Source organism: Verticillium dahliae, genomic scaffold (assembly GCF_000150675.1).
Source record: "Verticillium dahliae VdLs.17 supercont1.15 genomic scaffold, whole genome shotgun sequence".
Classification (NCBI taxonomy): Eukaryota; Fungi; Ascomycota; class Sordariomycetes; order Glomerellales; family Plectosphaerellaceae; genus Verticillium; species Verticillium dahliae.
Window position 1 is genome coordinate 705,699 of NW_009276934.1, and position 24,613 is coordinate 730,311.

The following is a 24,613-nucleotide window of genomic DNA, read 5'->3' on the forward strand; positions in this document are numbered from 1 at the left end:
CAACAGCCCAAGCCGTTCGGTCCGCAACGACCGACATGAAGTGGTTGGACTCTAGAAGAAGGCACTAACGGTCTCAGGCATGGGTTCGTTGTAGGGCGGGGGATCCTGCCTCCTCTGCTAGCCCTGCCATGTCCCTCCCGTCCACTCATTCTGTTAGGTGCTGCTCCTGCCGACCAAACATAGCCGCTAGTTCCTGGATGGGCGGGATGAAACAATGAAACGAAGAACAAGGCATTGTTATCTCAGCTGTTATACCTAGATACCTTAAGGACCTTACCTACCTACCTACCTGGTATCAGACCTACCTACCTACCTACCTACCTAGCCAGCTAAGTAGGTAGATGTAGAAAGGCAAGGAATGATACGGTAGTTTCTCCACTTACCTTTGGGCTCGCTTTGGGACGCACCTGCGTTCATTCGCACGCATGGATGGAAGGCAAACATGGTCGTTCCTGCCCAAGCTCACCCCCCTTCCCGTTGCTTCCCCGAGATCAGGAAGGCAGACAGACAGCTAGGGAAAGTAAACTACCCACCTACCTATTATTCAAGGCACATGACCTACCTACCTTTCATTGCAGCTAGATGGTCAAATAATTTTTTTGCCCACACCACAACCGCCAGCAAGAAGACTGTCATTAACTTATCAATCAGCCGCCTTGCCAGCAGTGACACGGACACACACACATATACACTCCATCGTGCGATGAATTGCGAGGCATCAAACCAGGGAAAAAAGGAAAGGCGAATAAGCGGTTCGGCGACGGCTCTAGACGGCCCTCTGACACTCCCGCCCTTGCCTGCCATTCCACCTTCGGTATCTTGTCATCTTCAACAAGCGACGCCATATTCCACTTTCATCCCAGCGAATCCATTTTTCACGGGTCGTATGCTTGGCTTTTGAAGATCGACGGCACACCAATCCGGAAGACCATCAAACACTCTGTGTCATAGCGATTCGTTCCCCGACAACAAGTGTGCAGCGTTTCAATCATCCGTGGCCCCGCAGCACTGCATTTCGCCGTGCCTGACTTGTGACCTGCAAATCATCCAAACCAGCATCGCCACACACTTGAATCCCACCACGCGCGCCGCACCTGACGAACGACCAAGCACGAATCAATCAAGCACGTCAACACGCTTTGCATTGCTCGACCATGCCATTCGTGCGAGAAAGCAAAGAAAACCAGCCGAGATCGGCCCCACGTCACCGAAGTTGAATGGTCACCGAAATTTTTTACCGCGACATACATGGTATATGCGGTCACTGGCTCGATAGGCGCGTCTTCTTCCAGATTGCGGCACCGGCCAAGCCAGGTCATCGCGCGCTGAGACAACGCACTGAGGCCAAATCTTTACCACCCAGTCAACCGCCCTGTTTATTTTAATTTTGTCCACCCTTTGACACTTCGTCCGGGCCCATCCTTGACCCCACGCTACTAGCCTAATAACCCATGCCATCAACCGATGTCGTACAGCAATCCTTGACCCGGCCCCGGAGACGGCATCTTTCCCACGAACCACGCCTCGAAATATCAAACACACCGACGCCTTCAACGACCGCCTTCTTTCGCGGAGAAAGAACCCTGCTTTCCTAGGCCCGTAGAGGCGCGTTGCGGGACGAGCTCCCCTTTCCTGCCAGGCCCTTGCTGGTGTCATGCATGACTTTCTTCCTCCTCTCACCCACCCCCATGCTTTTTTTGTCATTCGCCAATACGCGATCAGGGGATCGTGAGTCGCCACCCACCAGTTGCGCAGCAGTTTTGTGGTATTGGTCTCATTATCCGCGTGCCGTCCGCCCTCTTTTGGTTCTGGGTTGCCGTGGATGGCGTAGTTCGCTGAATACATTTCGGTGACAGACGGAAGCTGTCGTCAAGTGACGGATCACTGCTCACCCTATTATCTACTTCCATGTCTGGGATACGACTGAACAATGACGCTGGTAAATACGCTCCACAACGCAGAATGCAAGGCGTGCTTCGTTCCCTCTTCGTCTATATAAAGGATGGACGCTTGCTCTTGCTTGACCAACGGATTGCTTCATCACCATTGTCTAGTTGAGAAAAGAACTCCCAGTGCCGTCTCACTGCAAGCACAACTTATCCACGATTTTAACGAGAAGAAGCCTATCCGCCATTGACGCTTTCGTATCATCCTTACCAGCCGACATGCCTCACTCCGCGCACAACCAGTATGTTTTGCTCACTGCCACATGAGGATTATGAAGCTGACCTCGCCACCTAGAGAATCGCACTACTCGAATGCCACCACAACAAATGGTGGCAGACGCGACGGTTCCAACAGCTACGCCATTGAGCAGTGGCGACGAGACCAGAACACTCGTGCTAGTTTCTACGTCACCGGCATATCGTCGAGCGGGTTGCACGAACGCGATGCCAGAGAGAACTTGAGGGCCTTTGACCGGGCGTGGAGTCACAGCGCCCGCCGCTAGATGCTCTCGATCGCTGAGCCTCGACTCAGGCCTGTTGTCATTGTTATGTTCGGGATACGATGCGGCTGGAATATGGGCGTTTTGATGGTTCGATACCCTGAAGGAGCGCAAGTTATACAAGGGCGCCGGAGTTGTTTTGGGTTTTTGGTTTGTCATTTTCAACCTTGTCATTGTCAATTGCTGGTTTGTTTGTCACTTCTTGTCTGGGTGGTATTCCTGTCTGGGCGGTCGTCGGAGGCCGGGGTCAATTGAAACATGCACTTTATTCACCTTCTTGGTCCATCGGTAGGTATGTGATTCAGTTATCGGTCTGCTGGTCATGGAGAACGCTAATAAGGATCTGGAGCCAGAGGACCAAGTTTCGGATGGAACCCCGTTGTTCGCTGCTAGATAAGGATCCCGGCAGCACACACCCGGTCCGCAGTGGGTTTGTGATCTGCAGCTCGATTGGAGCAACGAGACTGACTCGCGTGGTTTTGGAGTAACTGTGCCATGTGCCCTGGGGTGTTTCCATCGGGGGGATCCTCACCTCAAGACGGCGATAACAGTTAGCTGGGAACTACTGGTTCAGCAGGGTTTCCCCGCGTTCCGAAGCTGCGCGCCCTCTCCCGAGTACGGCGTATCGTCTCGTCAATGACCTAAGGTGGACCAGCCGGACCAGCGCTAGATCAGAGGCTGGGAAAAAGAAGAGGGGGTTCGTCGCCCTCATACGCTGTCGATCGGGTGCTCAACCTGCTTCGAGAACAAATCTCCTGGCCCCCTTGCCTATCTTCTCTCTCTCTCCCCTCCTCTGTCTCTGCCCCCCGCACCAGCTTTTGTTCCTGCTGCGACCGGCCCGGCGTTGTCGGTTGTGAGCGCGCATTACAGCTCTCCCTCTGCTCCATCGCAATCCACAGAGGTACAGGCACAGGCACACGGGGGACACACACACACACACACACACACACACACACACATCCGGGCTGCCATGTTCTCACCCAAGCAGCCCCTGGCGCAATCGACGGAGGCTGCGCAGCCGGCGCATGCCATGCAGCAGCAGCAGCAGCAGCCGCAACGGCACCCACATCCACCGCTGCCACCACCACAGCAACAACCGCTCCCGGCCGCCCCAACACCGGCGCAAGATGACGAAGGGCTCCGGCCGAAAAAGACCAAGACGAGGCCGCGCAGGGTAGCGGATGGCAACCGACAGCGGTCGGCGAGAGCGTGCGTTTTGCTTTTCTCCTCTCTCCGTCTTTCTATCTCATCCCCCCCTCCTTTCGGTGTGCCGTTGCCGGTGGAGCCTCAACGTCCCCCGGTTCCCCTCCGGAGGGGGCCTCACAGGGATGGGGTGCTTGGTTTTTTTGATGGAGTACCGTCCGCGTGAAACTCCGAACCGCTGCTGACAAAATCTCCGTGTCATAGATGCGATGGGTGTCGCCGCATGAAGGAAAAGTGTGAGGGCGGCGTGCCATGCCGGCGGTGCACGCATTTTCAGCGGCAGTGTGAGTTTTCGAAGCCGGCCTTTTCGGCACGAAGGGGAAGCCCTGGACGGTGCGTACTCTTTTTCTGTCGTCTTGCTCTTGACCCTATCTCTTGATGCTCGCCTCGTGCTCTGTGTCTGAGCTTACCCATCTCAACTCTTACATATTTCACCCTACCACCCTTGATACTCATCATCTTCCACCAGCCATATTGGCCTGTAAAGACACTAAGCTGACAGACCCCTAGCGTGGCGGCGTCCCGCCACGCATCATCCCCAGAGCAGGGTGATGCAGAGCTGCGCCAGCGCGCCTCCAACATGGAGCGGCTGCTTGTCCACTTTGTCGGCAACATCAGCCTCGACGCGCAGACGCTGCAGGGGCTCGCCGACTCGCTCGACCAGGAACGCAGCGGGCCAGGCCACGGCCCGCCGCCAGCACTGGGCACGACAGGGAAGGCGCTTGAGAGGAGACGACTTAGTTCGCGTGAGAGGCGCGAGGATGGTGGTGGTGGTGGTGGTGGTGGTGCACAGGGCAGCAGGGAGGGGGACGTCGAGACGGATTCCAATGCTTCCGAGTATATCAAGGTCGACGATGATATCACGGTTCAGCCATTGGAGAACAATGTCACGCGTACGTGCCATCCCACGTTCCGTGGTGCTGGCGAGATGAATCATGCTAACAGGAGTAGACTACTCTGGCGAATTCTCACATTGGAATTTTTCCATGAGGATCAAGAATTGGATCGAGAAGTGCGGGCCCTATCGGACGGTATGTCGAGTGCTGTGCTTGGTCTCCCACCACCCTGTGCTTGGCCGCCCATCACACAGCTCTCGTTGGATCTGACAGACTTGAATCAGGACGCCCCCGATGCTCCCAAGATCAAGGAGTTTTACCGAGCAGAAGAGCTCCAGTCGTCGTCCGACACAGCCGTCCTCCTCTCGGCGCTGCCGCCGCGCTACATTGTCGATTTTCTTGTGCGTGCGTTCTTTACTTACGCTGAGACGAACTACTTTTACGTCGACCGCACATGGCTCGTTAAACGTCTCGACGCCGTGTACGAGAACCCCACGTCACTCACCCGCCGCGACGTGCCCACTGTCTGCATCATGTTCACCGTCTTCGCCATTGGCACCCAATACGCCTACCTCGATTCGCCCCACGACAAGACTGACGACCCAAGCCCGTTTTCGGAAGATTCGGTTGGCGTCAAGATGTACCAGCAGGCCTGTCGCCTCGTACCCGATGTCATCACCATTGCGTCGCTTGAGAGCGTCCAGGCAATCTTGCTCATCGGTCTCTATACCCTGCCTCTGGACCCTTCGGGTCTTTCGTATACCTACTTCAATCTAGCCGTCAAGCTGGCGATCCAAAACGGCATGCACAGGAAACATCCGAACAACGGCCTCGACCAGGTCGTTCGCGAGACGCGGAACAGGGTTTGGTGGACGGCCTGCACCATCGAAAAGTATGTGCTCAACCTCCCTATGTACTTCTACCACCATGATCTCGGGATGCAGCCTAGCTAACAGAGTACTTCTAGGCGCATCGGCACCTTCCATGGCCGACCCATCTCCATTGCCATGAGCGATATCGACGCAGAACTTCCCGTCGACCGCCCTGAAATCTGGCCGGGCCCTGGCCCCCAGAACACCATCTACCTCCTCGCAACGCTGCACCTCAACCGCGAGCTCGCGAGGATAGCCCATGAGATGTAAGTGACTTGTGCCCTAACGGCAATGAACGAAACTGACGGGTCGCAGTTCCACCTTTAAAACCTATGACAAGCAAGCCATCTTCACAGCCCTCGCCCGCCTCGTCGACATAAAGGATGAGCTGCAAAGCTGGTGGCGCTCTCTACCCTCCGGGCCGTTCTGCAAAGACGCCGACCGCGACCCGACGGCCCCCGTATCGCGCGCCGCTATCCACCTGCGCCTTGAGTACTGCCACGTGCGCATGTACGCCGGCCGCCTCTTCATCACGCCCCGCGGGCCTCTCGCCATCAACGCAAGCCCCGGCTCCTCCACAGCGACAGACGCCCCCGGCACAGCAGGCTCCGGCTCGGCAGCGCACCGCAACAGCGGGCCGTCGCGCAATGCGCAGCGCCGCGCCGCGCTCGTGGCCGATTGCGTCGACGCTGCACTCGACATAGTCGACACGTGCCGCCTCCTGCGCGGCACCATCGGCCTCGCGCGCGCCTCGTACACCGAGTTTAGTGCGCTGCGCGTCGGCCTGCTCGTGCTGCTGACGCAGTGCCTCGAGCACCGCGGCGCCAACCGCACCGAGCGGCTGCGCGCCGCGCTCGGCGACGGCATGGCCATGCTCAAGGACATGTCGACGTGGGGCGCGTCGGCGCGCTTCGACGCCAGCCTCATTGAGGCCTTTGAGCACGCCATTGCGCGGCTCGGTGCCGAGGAGGATGAAGCTGACGGGCGGTTTCCCGGCGGCGGCGGCGCCGGCTGGCGCGAGACAGACTATGAAATGTTCAAGAGGTGGGAGATGCTCTGGCAGACGGACGCTGCTGCGGCAGCGTCGGGGCGTATGGAGCCCGGTGCGGCGGCTGCTGGGCCATCGGGATTCGATCCCGGCGCCGCGGCCATGGACGTGTCGCCGATGGGGGGTGATGGCACGGACTGGGGGGATGATGTCAAGGCCCCGGGGCCCATGATGATGCCGCCTGGGGCGGGGCCCATGTTCGGCATGGACGAGCACTTTGGGTCGGTGCCGATGCTGGAGGGACTGTCGGCCGTGCTCGGGTACGGGTACGGTCTGGATTTGGAGAACATGGGACCGGCAGGGTCGAGGTCGAACGGCTGGGGGGCTTAATGATTGGGTTCCAGGTCTGGATCATGCCGTGTGTTGCATCTTTGTGTTCGGTGGCGTTTCTGGGATGAGCTTATGAGGTCTATTTATGGTGCAGCTGAAGATGCTCGATATCTGGAGTCTAGTTTTATTGTACATCATGTTTGATACCTGGGAGACTCAGTGATAATGTCATGGTGACTGTCACGTTTTCGTACTACCACCAAGAAGGCAATGTACAACCTCGTCCTCTATTCTTAAGTCCCGAGCACAAGCAAGCCGTAAGTACAAATTCGTCATTGCTAACACTCTGCAAGCCAGATAACATTGGTCTAACCTCTACGGACCGCGCTCTCCCAAAATCAAAAGAACCCCCCCCCCCCTCCAAAAAAAAAAAAAAAAAGAAAAAAACGCTCTACCACATCCTCTCCCAAGTCCGCCTGCCAACGCTCATCTCGGCAAGCCTGGCCTTCTCGACCTCCTCGATACCGCCCTCCTCCCAGTGGCGGCACTCCTCGTCAATCTCGTCCTTGCCGCTGACGAGGTCGGCGTCCTTGGCCGCGATGAAGCCCATCTTGCCGCCGCGCTTCCACACGAGGAAGCGGCCGACGCCGAACATGACGGCCGCCCACAACAGGGCAAAGTAGGACGTGACGAAGCCGCGGATGCTAAAGGGCGAGAAGACGTCGAAGCCGACAAAGACGAGCGCCGTGCAGCCGCAGAGGAGCGACACGACGGGCGCGTAGGGCGTCAGGGGCGCGACGTAGGGGAGGTACTGGTCCGCGAGGCCCTGGGCCTTGCGGGCGCGGTAGAAGCCCAGGTACGTGACGAGCATGAAGGTGTACGTGGCGATGAGGGCCGTCGTCGTCAGGTCGACGAACCAGAAGAAGACCTCGACGGCCGAGTTGGAGGACACGAGGAAGGTGATGCACGTGATGGCTGAGACGACGAGGACGCAGTAGATGGGCACGCCTGCTTTGGTGCACTTGAGGAGGATGGCGGGGGCTTGGCCGGCTGTGAAGAGGAAAGAGAAGCTGTCAGTTTGGCGTTTCGGAGAGGACACCGAGACGGTATGAGGAGGAGGACAACGTACAGCGAGCGAGACCGTAGAGGGTGCGGGAGGAAGAGTAGAGGTAGGCGTTGCCGCAAGACCTGAACGCTGGTTAGCACGGCCGACGTGAGGCTGATGAACTGCTGTGCCGGCTTCACTCACCATCCGGAAAGCATGATCAGGGCGTTGATCAGGTGTGGCAGGAAGCCGATGCCGAGGTTCTCGATGCCAATGACCCAAGGACTGGCGGCAGCGCCGGGCTCGCCGTTCTTGATGGCACCGACCAGGCGAGGGTCGCGCGAGGAGCAGATGATACCAACAGCCAGGACACCGACGACGTAGAAACCGACGATGCGGTAAAAGATGAGCTGGGCGACGCGGGGAATGGTGCGGCGCGGGTTCTGGATCTCTCCGGCCGCGAGGGCGATCATGTCGGGGCCGGCAATGGTGAAGCCGGCGTAGATGACGACGGACCACCAGCCGAGCAGACGGCCGGTGCCGCCCTCGGCGTAGTACGAGTGCATGGCGCCGGCGCCCCAGTTGCGGAAGCCGTAGGCGTCACCCTGGGGGTTGCCGCCCGACATGGTGATGAGCGTGATGAGGACGAGACCGAGCAGCAGCAGGACCTTGGTCGAGGCCATGATGAACTCGGACTCGCCGAACCAGCGCACGGCGACGACGTTGAGGAGGAAGCAGACGACCATGGCCATGGCGATCCAGGCGGCCGGATTCGTGTCGCGGTCCCAGTACTGCATGACGGTGGCGACGGCGCTGTACTCTACGCACACGAGCATGGTACTGGCGAAAAAGTACGTCCATCCCATGGCGAAGCCAACGGCTGGATCAACGAAGCGGGCGGCGAGGGTGAAGATGGACCCGCGAACAGGCAGGTAGGCGCACATTTCGGCGACGCAGAGGTACAGAGGCCAGATGAAGAAGCAACCCCAGAAGGCGTAGCCCAGGATCAGCGAAAGGGGGCCGGCCTTGCTGAGGACGCTGCCAATGCCGACCCAAAGACCGACGCCGATGGAGCCACCAATGGCCATGAGGTGGACGTGCCGGGGCTTGAGGCCGCGATGTGTCTCGCCGTACTTGGCTGCCATGCCGTCGGAGCTGTCATTCTTGAGGTCAACGTCCACCTGAGAGCCGTCAACACGGCTCTCTACGGCGTTGATGCCGTCTTCAGTCTTCATGATTCGCTCGTGGGTGTGGGAGTCCGAGGGCTGAGCGATGACAATAGAGAGACAGGGTTTGGCGAGTACAAGTCTGAATGGGGTGGTCGACTCAGCTATGCCTCGGCGATGGGACGTGAAGCAAAGGAAGCTGGGAGAGGATAGGGGAGAGAGGAGAGAGCCATCAGAGGACGTGGCGATCTCGAGTTATTAGTACTCCCTGCCATGATGCTAGTGGTGGGGACCGGAGATGGTAGTTGATACAAGCTTGGGGCCCTATCGTGAGAGACTTGGGGTTACAATAGAGAGGCTCAAAACTGGGGTAGACTGCCACGCCAGACACAGAATGGCTAGCGGGTTGGCGTCGGCAAGGGTCGAGAACCACCCAAGCGCGAGCCCAAGTGCCGGTCCGGTGCGTATCGAGGCCGGGCCGGTGCAGTTTGGCGGGACATACGGACATAAGGGGGGGGGGCACTGGGATCTCGCCCTGTCTTGAGTCGCGGCACGGTCGCTGGGCCCTTCTTTGGTATGGTGGTTTCGTCAGACGAGAGATAAGACCGACCCAATGTGTCTGAGTGTCCGCGGTTCTCTGGGGTAACGTGCTTGCTATCTATCGTCCCCTGGATATGTGACTGCAGTCGATTAATCACGCTCATATCCGTGGCCTGCTGCTGGACTGCCGTGTAGATGATATGATGTAGATCATATGAGGTCACTCTGCCTGTCGTCTGTGTTATCTCTTCCCTGTTGTGCCAGCCTATCAATCTTCCGAGAGGCCGATCACAAACTCGATAACCTCAACGCCACCTCCAAGACGACGGGCCGCTGGAGCTGGCACTTTGGTCTTCCAGAGCCCTTCCAAACGTGACCAAAACCATGACAAGGTTCCCCATCAATTGCGAGCGAAAGCTTGACAAACCTGCCGAACCCCGCGCGGGGAGATGGGCCTGGCGAGTCCCCTTCTGGCTTCTCGGGGGCTCCAGTTGACCAGCCAAGCAAGCGCATTGGGGAACTAGGGGCCTTGGATGGGGACTGTGACGGACTTGGTCGTAATGTGAGGAACCTCGCTTCAGCGGCGACTCATGTCCCCAGGCCAGCGTAGCGCATCAATGTAACTCAAGGGCAAGATCCATCGTTCGACGCCGAATGGACCGCCAGCTCGTGTATGGCCCGCACCCCTAGATGCCGGTCGGTGACAGGTCTGGCATGCATATCTTCCTGGCAGCCAGGCCACCTTTTCGGAGATACCGGCTCCAATCCATCCCATCAATCGCCCTCCCTGTTCTACATGTATCTAGCTATTCTGGCTGGGAGGGCTGACCAGGCGGCGGCTACTGTGAGTACCGAGTCATGGCCCATATGGCCACGCGCCCGCCCGCCAGCATGTTCCTCAGCGACCAAAACCACGAAGGACAGGAAAAACCTGGGCTGCGCCCACCATGTCCCCAGCGGCGCGTTTTACCAGCTGACGCAGAGCGCCGTCGGTCAAGCTGAGACCACCTCAGATAGCTCAACTGGCCTGTTAGCTCCCACAGACCGCAGACGGCGGGCAACTGGTCATGGAGACGAGATTTGACCGGCTAGATAGGGTCCCGCTCGCCCAGGGACCTCTGAGTTTCCAACCCCCGTCTGCCGTCCGTGGTCTGAACCGGTCCGGTGGGTTGAGATTCGGGTCGCTCCCTGGGCTGCCGCTGCGTGCTGCGTGCTGCGTGCGCACCCGCAACAAAAGCGGCATCGTCAGAAGATGCCACATGTGCGTAGCCGGTATCGACAGATGACACGGTTCCTGGCCTGTCTCAGCGTCCCCGATCTTTTCCGTTTTCCGGGCTTGGTATCGTGACGCCGGAATTCTCTCCGATCGTTTCTCTGCGCTGGAGTTGCAGTGAAGCTTGTCAGCCGACTTGACTGACGTTCTCTGGTGTGCTGCTGTTGGCAGGGACCAAGCGTCGCGAGTTTACTCGTAATCACAACCGCGCGCATGCTGCTTCGCGCCGCGCTTGTATCGACAGGTTGACTCTGAAGGTGTCCTGTATTGGCGGCTGTTCCATGCCATGTACATGATGCCGATACGTCAGATATCTCAGCCTGTTGCAATATGACAGCAGAACTTGCTCGAAAATCCAGCCCAAATTATCTGTTGCCTGAACTGGCCAGACCGCCATGCGATCACCTTGGGCAAGGCAAAATTGAAAGAAACCCTAGCTACCCATCGAAAGACAAAATCGACGTCTACCCATACACCGGCGCGACAGCAGTAAGCCGTGGCTGTCTGATTCCGCGTACACTGTAATCGAGACACTGGTCTGGACGTTCGAAATGGGGCAGTGGCTCGCAGAAGCTGATGAAGCGCCAGCGATCGACACTGCTCGCCCCTGTCTCGCGCGTTTCTCGCGGGGTTCCTAGGCACGAGATTGGGCGCGAACACGATGAGCAGATGTCCGAGTACGGCGCTCCGCCGACTGTGAACCGCCAGACGAGTGAACGTGTGAAGCCGGATTTCGAATGTGCAAGGGACCACGACTGATCTGTATTGCTGGCGATAACAGTTCGCCGTAACGCAACGCCCGAACCGCGAGTCGCGAAGCTGCCTTTTGGTGGTTGCAGGTCGTGATCGATGATGCTGTGCTCGAAACGAGTTCGCAACGGCGCAACGCAACGTCCGAACCTCGCATACTGCAATCCTGCCGATTTGTGGCTGCATATGGTGTGAGAGCTTGCTGTGCTTGATATGAGTAGGCAGAAGTATATAAGTCAATGCCAAGGTGTCTGTTTAGTCTTCCTCTATTCGAAGCAATAGCTTTCAGACAATTCCCAATCTCACAACCACTTGGCTCACTGAGCCAACGATATCAGACAACTACCAATACAACTCACACAGTCAAACAACATCGTTCACTCACAATAGCACACACAGTCACACAAGACGAGACATGACTCCCATTCGCAGGGCACTCATCTCGGGGTTTGGGGATGCCTCCCATGCCAAGATCGTCACCGAGACGATCGACGCTCCCGGGAAGAACGAGGTGCAGGTCGACGTCATCTACTCAGGCTTCTCCGGCGCCGACATCAACATGCGTCTGGGCATGTACCCGCAGCAGAAGACGGCGCCCCTATATCCGGGGTACTGCTTCGTTGGCCGCGTCGCCGTCAACGGTCGAAAGTCGAACAAATTCCGACCAGGGCGACCTCGTGGGCGCCGTGACAGTGGACGAGTCGGAGGCAGACAAGATCAACATCGAGGAAAAGTATCTCGTCGCCGTGCCCCCGAGCGTCGACACGCGCTCGGCGCTCGCGGCCGTGCTCGACTGGAACACGGCGTACGGTCTCGTGCACCGGGCCACGACGCTCGTGGGCCAGGGCAAGCGCATATTCATCCACGGCCTCAGCGGCGCCGTGGGCTATGCCACCCTGACGCTCTGCCTGCTCGAGGGGCGACGTCTACGGCACGGCGTCACTGCGCAACCACGAGGCGCTGCGCCGCCTGGGTGTCATGCCGTTCGTGTACACGGACAAGGCGTGGATGGGCGAGATGCGGGGGCGCGGCGGCGCACACGTCGTGTACGACGCGCTCGGCTTCGAGAGCTATGACGAGTCGTGGGAGATTCTCGTGCGCGACGAGCCCAGTCGCCTCGTCGGTTTCGGCGGCAACCTCAACGCCGTACAGGCCGGCAGCGCCAAGCCGAGGTCGCAGCTACCGGGGACGCTCAAGCTCCTGGCCAAGAACGGGTGTCTGCGGACGAAAGCGCAGCGCGGGGTTCTACTACATCGACCGCACCCGCGACACGTACGTGCCGGATCTGCAGGCCGTCTTGCAGCTGCTGGCCGAAGGCAAGTTCAAAGTGCCGATCAAGAAGATCTGGGACCTCGACAACATCAGAGAGCCGCACGAGCAGTGGACCAAGGTGACTGGCATGGGCTCTTGCTTGATCCGTGTCGACCAGAATGCCTAGGGAGGGAAGGGTGCTGTCGGCAGGTAGGATGATCGTGATTTCAGCATCGTTTGTGTGAGTCTGGGGATGATCGAAAGATAGAGATGATGCAGTTGTATTTGTGTTCGTGCGGTTCTTTGCTCAAAGATGGACTAATAGAAGCGGTAGATGAAGGAAGGAATTCCAGACTGACGATAGTGCATCTCTCGATTTGGTGATCGTTGTGCTGTTCATTAGTCAGCAGCAGGCAGGTACCTAGATACCTAGGTAAGGTAGGTATGTATAAGGTAAGGTACTTGAGATCCCCTAAATCTCATTTCTCAGGGTGCGCCGCCGACCTGGAACTCATACGTCATCAGCCACTTCACAGCGACCCGCTCGTCCTCCAGGGCGCCCGTGCCCAGCAGCCAGCGCAGCCAACCGCTAGAGGGGCCTAGGCCCAGGCGCTGTCCAGGCCCAGGCTCTGTCTGGGCCCAGGCTCTGGTTCAGGCCCACGTGCCTGGGTTCCCCGCGCCACGTTCTCGTCGCCTGCAGGCAGCGGCACAGCGGCACAGCGGCACAGTGGCACAGTGGCACAGTGGCACAGTGGCACAGCGGCACAGCGTTCGTCCTGCCTTGGTAGTGATCATCCGAGGGAACTTGTTGGCTGCCAAATGTTGCAGACACCAACCCAAACCACCAAGAAAAGACAACCGCGGTCACCATCGCACGCGCTGGCACGATCTAGTGCCCAGTGTCGTGATAGACCCTCCAACCCGTCATGACCATGGCACTCGACGACGACGCCTCCCTTCCCGTCGAGAACTCGGAGCGGGCACGCCAGCGGGAAATCGCAGCGTGAGTCTGAATCCCCAAGTTGCTGTTCGCACCGCTGCCATTTTCCTTGCTAACACCCTTCTCCTCTTCTAGCTATCTCTCGGCAGCTTCCTATCCGGCAGGAGTACCAAATGGTCCCCCAGAAACCCCGTTCATCAATGCAGACCCTACTCTCAACGCCCTTGTCCAGTCGGGCACATCCCGGCTCGACTGTGACAGATCCTTCCTCTCCCTCATCGACCGCGAAAACCACTTCCTCGCCGCTGAAATGACGAGGTCGCACTCTATCACCAAGAACCAATCTGCCGAGAATGACCACGTGTTTCTCGGCGTCTCCAAGCTGGAGACCCGCTGGGGCGTCTGTCCGGCGGCCATGTTCGCCTTCATGGACGAGACGGGCGAGTGGGCGCAGACGGGCCCCAACATCATTGCCAACAGGACGCGGTTCATCGTGAACGACTTTCGCGTTGATCCCCATTTCGTCGAGAGACCCTATGTCTGCGGTTACCCATACATGGTGTCCTATCTCGAGGTGCCCCTCGTGTCACCCCTGGGCTACCTGCTCGGCAGCTACTGCGTCGTCGACAACAAGCCTCGCCACTTCAACCATGAGCCCACCATTGCCATCATGAACGAAATCGCCTCGGCCATCATGTCCTATCTCGAGTTGAAAAAGACGGAACAGATGCGCCACCGCGCCGAGCAGCTCATCGGCAGTCTGAGTGCCTTTGTCGGCTGCAAACCTGACCCGACACCGCACCCCCCTAAGCTCTCGCCACAGTCAAAATATCCTTCCTTCGACTCGGTCCAAACCGATAAGACGGACACGTTTTCCGCAGCGAATCTGTCTTCGGCATCGCCGGCGTCCTCGTTCGCAACCCCCGACGCATCATTCCTGTCCTCGGTGCCCTCGTCGGGGATACCGTTGACGGCACCACCCGACGGTCCAGGCGAGACCCTGCTCGAGCAAAAGGTCAGCAATGCGGACGGCAAGAACTCTCCAGGTCAACATCTGCCCTCCTCGGCCAGTGATGTGCTTGGATCACGCGACGTTGGCTTCAGCGGCTCCGCGAACTTGCGTTCCACATTTTTCCGCGCTGCATCCATGATGCGACAGGCTATGAACATGGACGGCTTTATGTTTCTGGATGCCGCCCCAAGCGTATACGTAGACACCTCAGACTCTTTGGATCGCGATCGCAACAGCAACGGCCACGGGCCTCACAGTGAGGCGGAAGGGCCATATTGCGCTGTCGTGGCTCAGGCGACTGTCGATCAGCGAGAAGACAACACTCTGCAGTCGCCTCCACCTGGGCTACCAGAGGCGACCCTCCAGAGGCTCATCAGGAGACATCCACGCGGCCACGTCTTCTCGGCAGACGAGTTCGGACCCATTGACGAGCACTATGGACCTGGCAAGCGGTGCCCATCCGGCCGCAGGCCGAGCGCAGACAGCATCGGCCTCACAGACGACGTGTCCAGGCTCTTCAGCGCTCTTCCTGCGGCCAAGTACATCATCTTTCTCCCGCTGTGGCACTTTCAGCGTGAGTGCTGGTACACCGCCGCACTCGGCTGGGTTGCGGATCCGACGCGCGCCATCGAGGTTGCCGACATCAGTCTTGTGTCTGCCTTTGGCAACTCCGTCATGGCCGAGGTGTCACGATGGGAGGCCCTGGCGGCGAGCCGCGCCAAGTCTAACTTTGTCTCATCCATCAGTCATGAACTGCGAAGTCCCTTACACGGCGTCTTGGCCAGCAGCGAACTGCTCCGTGAAGGCATCTCGGACCCTTCGCTCAAGCCGGCCCTGGACATGCTCGATTCCTGTGGCAACACGCTGCTGGACACCTTCAACCACCTGCTCCACCACGCCATCGCCATCAACGCCGGGAAAAATCCCCACACCCCTGCGACCGAGCTGCGAATCGCCGATCTCGGGGAAACGGTCGAGGATGTTGTCGAGGCTGTCCACGTCAGCCATGGATATGAGAATGCCTTCCGCCCATCAGCTCACTCGAAGGACGAACATTCTGCCGATAGTCCCAAGACGGAGGAGGGCTCTCAAGCGCGCCCACTGCTCGTCTCACTGAACATCCAGGAGAAGACCGCCTGGAAGATGCGCACCGATATCGGGGCCTGGAAACGTATCATCATGAACGTCTTCGGAAACGCCATGAAGTATACACCTGCTGGCCGCATTGAGGTGAGCCTTCAGAAGACACGAAAGCCAGACAGCCACGGCAGGCTGCGCGACTATATCATCTTTTCCGTCGAAGACACTGGCCTCGGTATCAGCTCCGATTACCTCAAATACCAGCTCTTCACGCCCTTCTCGCAGGAAAACACCCACGCCGCCGGCATGGGGTTAGGACTGAGCATCGTGCAGCAGCTGGCCAGAGGACTTGGGGGTACCGTCAACGTCAAGAGCTCCATAGGCGTGGGGACCCTGGTGGAAGTCCTTGTGCCTCTCCAGGAGGAGGACGAATCCACTCCGGTATCTTCACTCGCCACACACAATGTCCAAGCCCTACACGGCTACACAAATACCATCAGCTTTCTGGGCGGACAATCTGTCTCATCACACCAAAATCGTTTGCATCCGTGCTGAATTCGACTTTTGCGATCACCGCCGAAACGCGAAATCGATCGGCTGCTGTCGAACGAGCCCTTCGAAGTAACGCCGGCGGCCACTTGGGAATGAATGTTATCCTTGCGACGGCTGATGATCCGGTCCCGGAGGCAGATGTGTACTTTTTGGACGATGACACGACTGGCGCTCCCAGCAGCCTTTCTGCGTTCTTATCAGCGACAAATTCCAAGGTTACTCCTTTGGCCGTTCTCTGCCCGGGAGTAGGGTCGACGTCGTGCTCGAGGACGCATGCAGGAAAGAAGCAGAGCTGCGCCCATTTGCACCTTCCACTCGGCCCGAGAAAGCTGGCATCAGTGATTCAAGCGGCGCTCACAGTAGCTAACAAGAGCCCCCTATCGGGGTGCATTTCTGCTCCATCATTACCAGAAGTCATCCCAAGCACTTCTGAGCCGCACGCTGCTCTCCATTCTGTTGAAGAGACCCAGTCCCTCCCGAAAGACATTGCTATCCTGCAGACGGCCAACCAGCATGGTGCGCCCCCCGCAAATGGCACCACACTCAACACAGCAAGTCCAGCGACCAGTGAAACGAAGCAGAAGCCGCTACACTTACTCCTCGTCGACGACAACCCTATCAACATTAAGCTCCTCACAACCGTCGTACGCAAGATGAACCACACCTTTTCGACGGCCAGCAACGGGCTTGAGGCTGTGGAGCTATACGAAAAGTCACTGGTCGAAGGACGGCCGTTTGACCTTGTCTTCATGGACATCTCCATGCCCGTCATGAACGGCTTTGAGGCGACGAGGGAGATACGCCGCCTCGAGGGCAGGGCCGGTGCGGCGAGGTGCAAGATTGTCGTCCTCACCGGATTGAGCAGCGCGTCGGATCGCAAGGAGGCTGTTGCGAGCGGCTCGGACATGTTTTTGACGAAGCCCGTCAAGCTGGGCAAGGTGCGCGAGGTACTGGATCAGGAGTTTGAGGGGGTCCGCTTGGCCCCAGAAACTCTTGGTCCTGTTTTGACGGGGTTGACACTGTAAGGCGATGGATATGGAAATGGCCCTTTGGCAGGCAATTGGACGTTTGACGACACATGGTATATGAACGGGGGACAATAACACATGGCTTGGCAGGCAAGGTTGGTTTCAGCGTCAAGAAGGCGCGTGGTTACATCTGGGCATGGCGTTAGGGAACTTAACTTGCAACCACAAAAGAGAGGTAGCGAAGGAATCAATTATCTGTCGGCAACATGTGGGTGATTTGCGGGGCCTTGGCGTTTGATGGCTTGAAGCTCCGGATCCTTTTCGGACAGCAGTACGCGAAACGAATGTTGAATTGCAATACAATAACCTCAGACGTAAAGACTAGACTAAAATATCTGCTCCCTCACATATCTTTCCTGCTGAAGAACAACCGGCTCCATCATGTCCCTGCCGATTTCACAGCCCATGCGACGCCGTCATCAGGCAGGGGTCAGCTGGTCCGCCCTGACCTCCATTTCTTGGCCACTTGCCTGGGCCCTGATGACAACAAGGCCAGTTCCCTGTTCAATTTTAATAATGGTGCAAATCCCTGCTACCCCGGCGCAGCGGACAGTCTGGCCCACGAAACACTAATAAACTTGGGGGTCAGCATTGTCATCTTCTCTTCGCTTGCTCCACGTGGGGGGGGGGGGATCACAGACGTCCCCGGTGTTCATTTTAGTAGACGTGGAGGCGTAGTGAGAGTATAGTTTCTGGAATGTTCGCTCTGAAGCTTGATGGTCGGCCGATGTGGATGAAGAGACTGCTTTGGGGATTTTTGTTATGGGAACCTTGCTCGCTGTGCCTCTTATATATATCCCGAATTCTTCGCCTAGAAAGCTTCGTCTGAGGATGGGCATCACCAAATTGCGGCCAGCGTGACCGGCACTTAGAGTGTCATCCTGTTGCATAACTGAGAAAGAACCAGCTCCCAAGTGCAAAACAGCAGTTTTCACATGTTGGAATTACATTCGAAATATATCAACGAATCGCGGCACGGTTTCGGACATGGCTGGTTGAGAGACGACGGTGACTTGGCAGAAAGAGCCCAGCCTGCTTCATGCAACCCTTCCATCTCAAAAGCTGGTTGCACGATAACACCGGCTAATTTGTCGATGTTTCTGTTCTCCTTGAACGCGGTATGCGAGTAAGTGACGTGTCAGGCCATTGCAGACTTGTGACGCCATCAGTTTAGGCCGCACTGGCACTATTTGGTTCTGGGTGCATAGACATGCTGGTCTACGAAACCACATGTCTGTACAACGCATAGTATCTATGCCACTGAGTGGAAGTAAGACAGAATACGCCACACTCGTCGCAAAGGTTCTTTTACCATGCTTCTGACAATTTATAAGCTGTCAAATCCCGGAGAATGATACTGCATACTCACAATCCTGCGCCTTGTTGTCCGAGTGAGGCACCCAACCTTCTCACGATTGTTCCTACTACTCTATCTGACACAAACAACCTTTGCTCCTGTTCTTCCCAAATTGGAGCCTGAGCTACTTCAAAGTGCTGCCGAATGACCAGGCTACGTGATGATGACTGAAGCATATGATTTGATTTGTGACTGAATCCGCTTCATTGGTTCTGTCACTTTTAAGACGGAGTTGCACACTTGCCATGGCGAATGGGAATTGAACACGACGGAGGCTTAAAAGCTTGTAGGTAACACAAGACAACGACATGAAGCCTCGTGATGAGCTACCAGCTATCACTTGCAACGCTGGCAGCCGGGAAAGGGGCTCATTAGAGAGCAATGCAGCATAGGCTCCGAAATCTGAAAGATATTAAAGCGAGGCGGGCGACAGAGCACCTCATCCTTTACACTGGCAAGCCCACTTCGCTATTCATGGTTGCCACCTTCATGCATTACAACTGCATAGGTTCTGTCCAGGGATTGTTTTCAGTCAGGCTGTCCGGTCATTGAGGCAATACCTCTCCACACCACCGAAACCCAGATCCCGAGGCAGCAACATTGTGGCGATCGCCCAAGCTACCACGCCCAACTAAACGACATGTCAAAAATTGCACGTCGGGTCGAAATGATCATTAAACACCTCCCTTGTTTCCCTGGTTGAAATTAACCAATGAGGCTGACACCAATTACAAGATGACGGCACTTGGGGTTCTGACACTCGTCAGCAGTCCTGTCAGATTTGGTATGGAAACCCACCTCTCTGTCAAGATGCCGCCACATAAGTTTTGACTGGAATGAAGCTTCTGGCCTACTTTTGAAGGCCTCAATGACCAAAGTAATAGAGCGCTACGTGTGCCAACCAGATGAAAATCCTGTAGGCCTTCAGGAGCAGATTGAGCCTTGCCCCGATGATCCAAGCTCCTCGTGACACCCCCGAGAGTTACTCCACGACCTCGAGCTCCTGCCCAGTCTCGGAATCCTCACAAGATTGCACTTCGTCCTCGTCGCCGCCCTCGTACTCCTCTTCCTCTCTCTTGATCCACAGCTCACTTTGTTCCATGTTCAGCTCCGCAAGCCTCTCCAACGCCCTTTTCGCCCTCTCAACCCTCCGCTTCTGCCTCGCGAGCCTCGGAGCCGCCTTCGCAGCGTCCCTGTCAGCCTTGCACACCCTGGCCGCTCCCTGGACACTGTCCGACAGGGCCGCGTGAAACTCCCCTTCCGTCGTGGTGCGCACCAGTCGCTCGAGGAACTCGTTGTGGCCCGCGCCACCGACCTTGCCTTTCTTGACGCGCAAGGTGAAAACCCCCTTGCTGACGCTGGCGTTGACGAGGGGCGTGTCGAGGACCGAGACGGCGGCGTCGTGGGGTGCGCGGATGCGCACCTCGTCCGGCGGCAGGAGGTCTTCGAGGGGTATGTCTTCGTCGTGAGGCGGGGACGGGGGCCCCAGCGCGTTCTTTGCGAGTTCGTAGACGACCGTGCCGGCGTTGGGGTTCTCGAACTGATTCGTGGGATTCAGATTCATTCTCGACTCACGAGGACGTGGCGGCAAGGGGAGGCATACCTTGGGTCCCTCTTCGGGGACTTTCTTCTTCAGTGTGACACGCTTGCGGGATGTTTCCTTCTTCTCCTTGGGCGCCTTGGGCTTCTTGGCCTTTTTGGCCACTTTGGCTGACTTGGAATCGGCACGGAACTTGGTAGCCTTCGGGTAGATGATGCTGCTGGCAAGGGCGTCCATGGTGTTGTCAACAGGTAAGTCAAGGTTAAGAGAGCAGCCTTGTGTGTTAGAGTGAGTAAACTCCTGATGTGCAGTCTTGCTGTGCGCTTGAATCGGAAGGACACGAGTGGGGTAGTGATAGACAATGAGGCTGAAGCGTGGTACTTGTCCTAGTATTGTAGGTTTTCAGGGAAAGGGAAAAATATTTGTTGGAGTTGAATACTGCAAGATCGTGAAAGTGCTGGCCAGATAAAGAGGAGCAGAGGTTTCGTTGAGGGAAGGAGCTGTTGCCTAGCAATTTGTTGCTGTCATTAACCTCTTTAAGCTGCGGTCGTCTTCAGTCCACTAGAAAGAAACCTGTGAATTCAAATGGCATCTCGAATCTCACGACATCCTTTTGAATGGTCAAAGAATTCGTTCTGGTGGTCTATGTGATCGTCAAAATAAGTCCTTGTCAGAAGCAATGTGCCACCTTGTACAGTTCTGCATATATTTCGGTTGAATGTTGAGCTTTTCATTGTGTCGTACATCGTCTGCTAAATCATCTAGTAATCTACCACCGCTTTAAATTTTCACCAAATCCGTATTCTCTAGAATCCAAAACCCAGACTACGTGGCCTTGACACCACGACCGCTTCCGGTCAGGGCCGCCAACCTCTCAGCGGCAATCTCACACTTGGGCAGTGCACGTTGTCCGGCCGCGGGCGGGGGAGGCAGGAATCCGATCGCGACGAGATAGGACAGGTACATGCCAATAGCATCCGTGGTCACAGCACCGGCGGCAAGAGGGTCCTCTTCTGTGGCACCCGATGCCTTGAGCACGGCGGCCGCGTTGCTGTCGTCCAGCTCAGGCGCGACCGAGCCTGCAGGTAGATTGCCCGTTACGAGGTGGAATAGAGGCAACAGGGCGTGCTCTTCCTTGGTTTCATCGCCGACATAGGCACGCAACTTGTCGCTCCACTCAGGGTAGGGCACCTTGGGGATGTTGTAGCCGTACGTCTCAAGGGTGCCGACCCACTCGTTTTGTGTGAGCCGCGGGTGGCTCGTGATCTGGACGACGCCGAGGGGTGTCGTAGGAGGATGAAGAGCCGCGGCGACGACAATGCGGCTGACTTGCGTGACGGGAACCTGATTGACTGTGTTGTTAATATCAGGACGGGCGCCGACCTGGAGGCAGCCCTTCCACAGACGAACAAGGAAGTCGTCCGTGATGCTGATGCCAGACTTGGGATCACCCATGATGTAGCCAGGACGAATAATGGCACCGGTAAGACCGCGGCGGCCGGCATCACGAAGGACGTACTCGCTTGCCCACTTGGACTGGCCGTAGCCAGTGCCTAGGCCCTTGCGGCTGCCGTCGAGGTCATCCGTCTCGGAGACACCCTTGCCACCAGCAGCAACGCTCTCCTTCGAAAGGTTGACATAGTGGTCAGTGTCGATGGTCGAGGTGGAGCTGACGAAAGCCAGTTGCTTGGGCTTGGTGTCAGCGCACAGCGCGATGCAGTCCATGGTGCTGATCACGTTTGCCTTGCGCAGACTAGAGTATGGAAGCATCCAATTGACTTGCGCGCCGTTGTGAATAATGACGTCGGCTTCGCTGGCAACCCTAGCCCAGTCAACGCGGGAAAGACCAAGCTGGGGCTTAGAAATATCGCCAGTCACGGCCGACAGACGCGATCTCCAATCCTCAGACCAGAGGCCATAAGCCTTGGTGGAGGACTCGATACGCGCCAGGCCAGCAGCGGCATCGGAAGACCGCACGTGAGCGATGACGCGAGCGCCCTTCTGCAGGAGCTCGTAAAGGATGTATGAGCCAAGGAAACCAGTAGCGCCCGTCATGAACGCAGTGAAGTTCTTGGGGTCGATGGAGTCAGCGCTGGGAATCGACTGAGGGAGCTGCTGCACCAGTTCGGTAGCGTCTGCGGCGTACGCCTCGTCCTGAACATAGCTCGTGTTGGTCAAATCTTCAACGTCGAGACGCAGACCAGTGGGATCTTGAGCACGATCAATCTCGGCGGCAAAGGCAGCCAGAGTCTGCGACTGGAAGATGGCGCTCATAGGCACATCGATATCCTTCCACTCCTTACGGACGTTGAAAAGCATTTGCTGGGCCAAAATCGAGTGGCCACCCTCCTCGAAAAAGTTGGACTCCGGCACGAACATGCGCGCAGTCCGGTTGGGGAGAACCTGAGCCCAGACCGCAGCGACCTTCTTCTGGGTGTCAGTCAGAGAAGCCAACGCGGAAGTTCTCGAGCCTCTCCTGTTGAGGTGAGCGAGGTCTCCAGCAGTGGGGAAAGGCAGAGCTGGCTTGTCAATCTTGCCATTGGGATCTTATGAATGGTTAGCAAAGTATGACGTGTTAGCAGGAAACGTAGAACCTACTCAAGGGCATTCGAACGAGCGGAATGAACATGGTGGGCACGGCATAGGACGCGACCTTGGTCTTCAGGAAAGCCTTGCAGTCCTCCGACAGCGACTTGAACCTCTTCAGCATCGCAGCCATCGACTCATCGGCACTTTCACCCGCCGCGCCGTCGCCGGTGATGTGCTGGAACCAACGTTTGGCCTCAGGGACGATATAGCTGACCAGCGTCGGTTCCTCGCCCTCGTCTCTCCTGACGAGGGTGACATTTTCGCGCACAAAGGGATGGTGTGAAAGATGAGCATCAATTTCACCGAGCTCGATGCGGAAGCCTCGAATCTTGACTTGGTTATCGACACGACCGGTGCACTCAACAGTACCGTCTGGGCGGAAGCGGCCCAGATCACCAGTTCTGTAGATGCGATCACGGGGGCCCTTGTAAAGCTCCATCCAGGGCTTGGGGTCGGCAGCCGCCGTCTGTTTGTACTCGTCGACCCATTTCTGGTTGTCGACGAACCAGTTGTTCAGGAACTTAGTGGCATTGAGCTTATTCGACAGCTCGTCCGTGCCGAGATAGCCCTCAGCCATGCCAGCAGCACGGAGGAACAGCTCGCCTTGCTCGCCGACGTCACACACGCGGTTTGAGTTGTCACGGTCAACAACGAGAAGTTGAACGTCGAGCATGCCCTGTCCGACGGGAATGACGTCGGGAAGCTCGTCCAGAGCGTTTTCCTGGCTGGCCTTGCTAGGGATCTCAAAGTAGGAAACAGCTCGCTAGGTACGTCAGTGGCCGGAAATGTGGCTGTCCAAAGGAACGGAGGCATACCTGAGTCTCGGTCGTGCCGTACATGTTGGTGATGAAAGCGTTAGGCGCAAGCTCTTGTAGCCTTCGGCTATCCTTCTTGGTCAAAAGATCGCCAACGAAGAAGGCATGGTGGAGAGTGGGGAATTGCGTTGTAGCACCACCGACAAGAATTTGACCCATGGCAGGCGTCAGATGGGTGACCGTAATCTGGTTGTCCTTCATCCACTCAGCCAGCAGCTCATGGGCAATGATGTCGCGAGGGGGAACCATGATGCGGGCTCCGAGGAACAGGGGGGTGAAGATGTCACGTTGAATGGGGTCGTGTGCGATGCCTGACAGCATGGTGAACCTGTCATCCTTGGACAGACCAAATCGTTGAGCCATCCAGGGAGTGTAGTATGTGAGAGAGTAGTGCCGGCCTTGGACACCCTTGGGCTTTCCCTCTGAGCCGCTGGTGAAGCTGAGGGTGGGAATGGAGTCTGGTCCAATGAGGACATCGGGCAGAGTTGCTTTGAGCGACTCCGACTCCTTCAGACATTCTTGACCGTTGATGAGGCCTCCAGAGAGTGATCCATCATCCTGCAACTTGAGAGCCGGAACCTCAGCCTTGAGGTTGAGATGCTTCTCTACAAACTCGACAACCGTGTCGGCCAGCTTGCCGGCCTCTTCGGTGGCTCGTTGGATGTGAACGAGAAGACGCGGGTTGGCGACCTCTAGGAGAACCTTCTGGCGATCAGGAGGGTACTGCGGGTCTAGGACACTGACAGTTGCACCAGCTTTCAGAGCTCCCATGTATGCCACGACGAGTTCAACACTGAGACGGTCAGAGGCAATGCATGAGGCCAGGGGGTTCGAATGGGGAGCACTTACCCGCGGTGGGCATAGATCATAGCTACATCGCCCCGCTCGCAGCCATTGGCGATGAAGTAATGCGCCAATTGGTTGGATGCCTCGTTGATTTGCTTGTACGTGAAGACACGTTCCGGATTCCTTGGTCCCTTGGTCTCAATGACACAGGGCC

At 57.2% G+C, this 24,613-nt stretch overlaps 7 protein-coding genes across 7 annotated transcripts in view; 4 read left to right on the forward strand and 3 right to left on the reverse strand.

The window, feature by feature from the left end:
* The first annotated feature begins 1,906 nt into the window (after positions 1–1,906).
* VDAG_07106 (uncharacterized protein) lies at positions 1,907–2,717 on the forward strand. The gene is made up of 2 exons (XM_009656011.1): positions 1,907–2,188; positions 2,242–2,717. The coding sequence occupies exons 1-2, from the start codon at positions 2,166–2,168 to the stop codon at positions 2,447–2,449; spliced, it is 231 nt and encodes a 76-aa protein (XP_009654306.1). The 5' UTR covers positions 1,907–2,165; the 3' UTR covers positions 2,450–2,717.
* A 1,310-nt stretch (positions 2,718–4,027) lies between these two features.
* VDAG_07107 (PrnA protein) lies at positions 4,028–6,735 on the forward strand (the record flags this gene model as incomplete). The annotated part of the gene is made up of 6 exons (XM_009656012.1): positions 4,028–4,047; positions 4,160–4,542; positions 4,595–4,680; positions 4,770–5,377; positions 5,453–5,623; positions 5,673–6,735. The coding sequence occupies 6 exons, from the start codon at positions 4,028–4,030 to the stop codon at positions 6,733–6,735; spliced, it is 2,331 nt and encodes a 776-aa protein (XP_009654307.1).
* Positions 6,736–7,126: 391 nt separating this feature from the next.
* Positions 7,127–8,955, reverse strand: VDAG_07108 (proline-specific permease; the record flags this gene model as incomplete). The annotated part of the gene is made up of 3 exons (XM_009656013.1): positions 7,127–7,725; positions 7,805–7,863; positions 7,925–8,955. 3 exons carry the CDS (start codon positions 8,953–8,955, stop codon positions 7,127–7,129), a joined length of 1,689 nt encoding a protein of 562 aa, XP_009654308.1.
* Positions 8,956–11,864: 2,909 nt separating this feature from the next.
* Positions 11,865–12,887, forward strand: VDAG_07109 (indc11; the record flags this gene model as incomplete). The annotated part of the gene is made up of 1 exon (XM_009656014.1): positions 11,865–12,887. One exon carries the CDS (start codon positions 11,865–11,867, stop codon positions 12,885–12,887), a length of 1,023 nt encoding a protein of 340 aa, XP_009654309.1.
* Positions 12,888–13,632: 745 nt separating this feature from the next.
* VDAG_07110 (autoinducer 2 sensor kinase/phosphatase luxQ) lies at positions 13,633–17,309 on the forward strand (the record flags this gene model as incomplete). The annotated part of the gene is made up of 3 exons (XM_009656015.1): positions 13,633–13,703; positions 13,776–16,173; positions 16,233–17,309. 3 exons carry the CDS (start codon positions 13,633–13,635, stop codon positions 17,307–17,309), a joined length of 3,546 nt encoding a protein of 1,181 aa, XP_009654310.1.
* Positions 17,310–19,651: 2,342 nt separating this feature from the next.
* VDAG_07111 (uncharacterized protein) lies at positions 19,652–20,446 on the reverse strand (the record flags this gene model as incomplete). The annotated part of the gene is made up of 1 exon (XM_009656016.1): positions 19,652–20,446. The coding sequence occupies one exon, from the start codon at positions 20,444–20,446 to the stop codon at positions 19,652–19,654; it is 795 nt and encodes a 264-aa protein (XP_009654311.1).
* Positions 20,447–21,034: 588 nt separating this feature from the next.
* The window catches only part of VDAG_07112 (L-aminoadipate-semialdehyde dehydrogenase large subunit), a gene marked incomplete at both ends in the record, with an annotated part of 4,019 nt that continues 440 nt past the window's right edge, over positions 21,035–24,613 (reverse strand). Inside the window, 3 exons of the mRNA XM_009656017.1 lie at positions 21,035–22,755; positions 22,808–23,561; positions 23,614–24,344. Of these exons, the coding sequence (XP_009654312.1) occupies positions 21,035–22,755; positions 22,808–23,561; positions 23,614–24,344 (3,206 nt within the window). The remainder of the gene's footprint in view (positions 22,756–22,807; positions 23,562–23,613; positions 24,345–24,613) is intronic.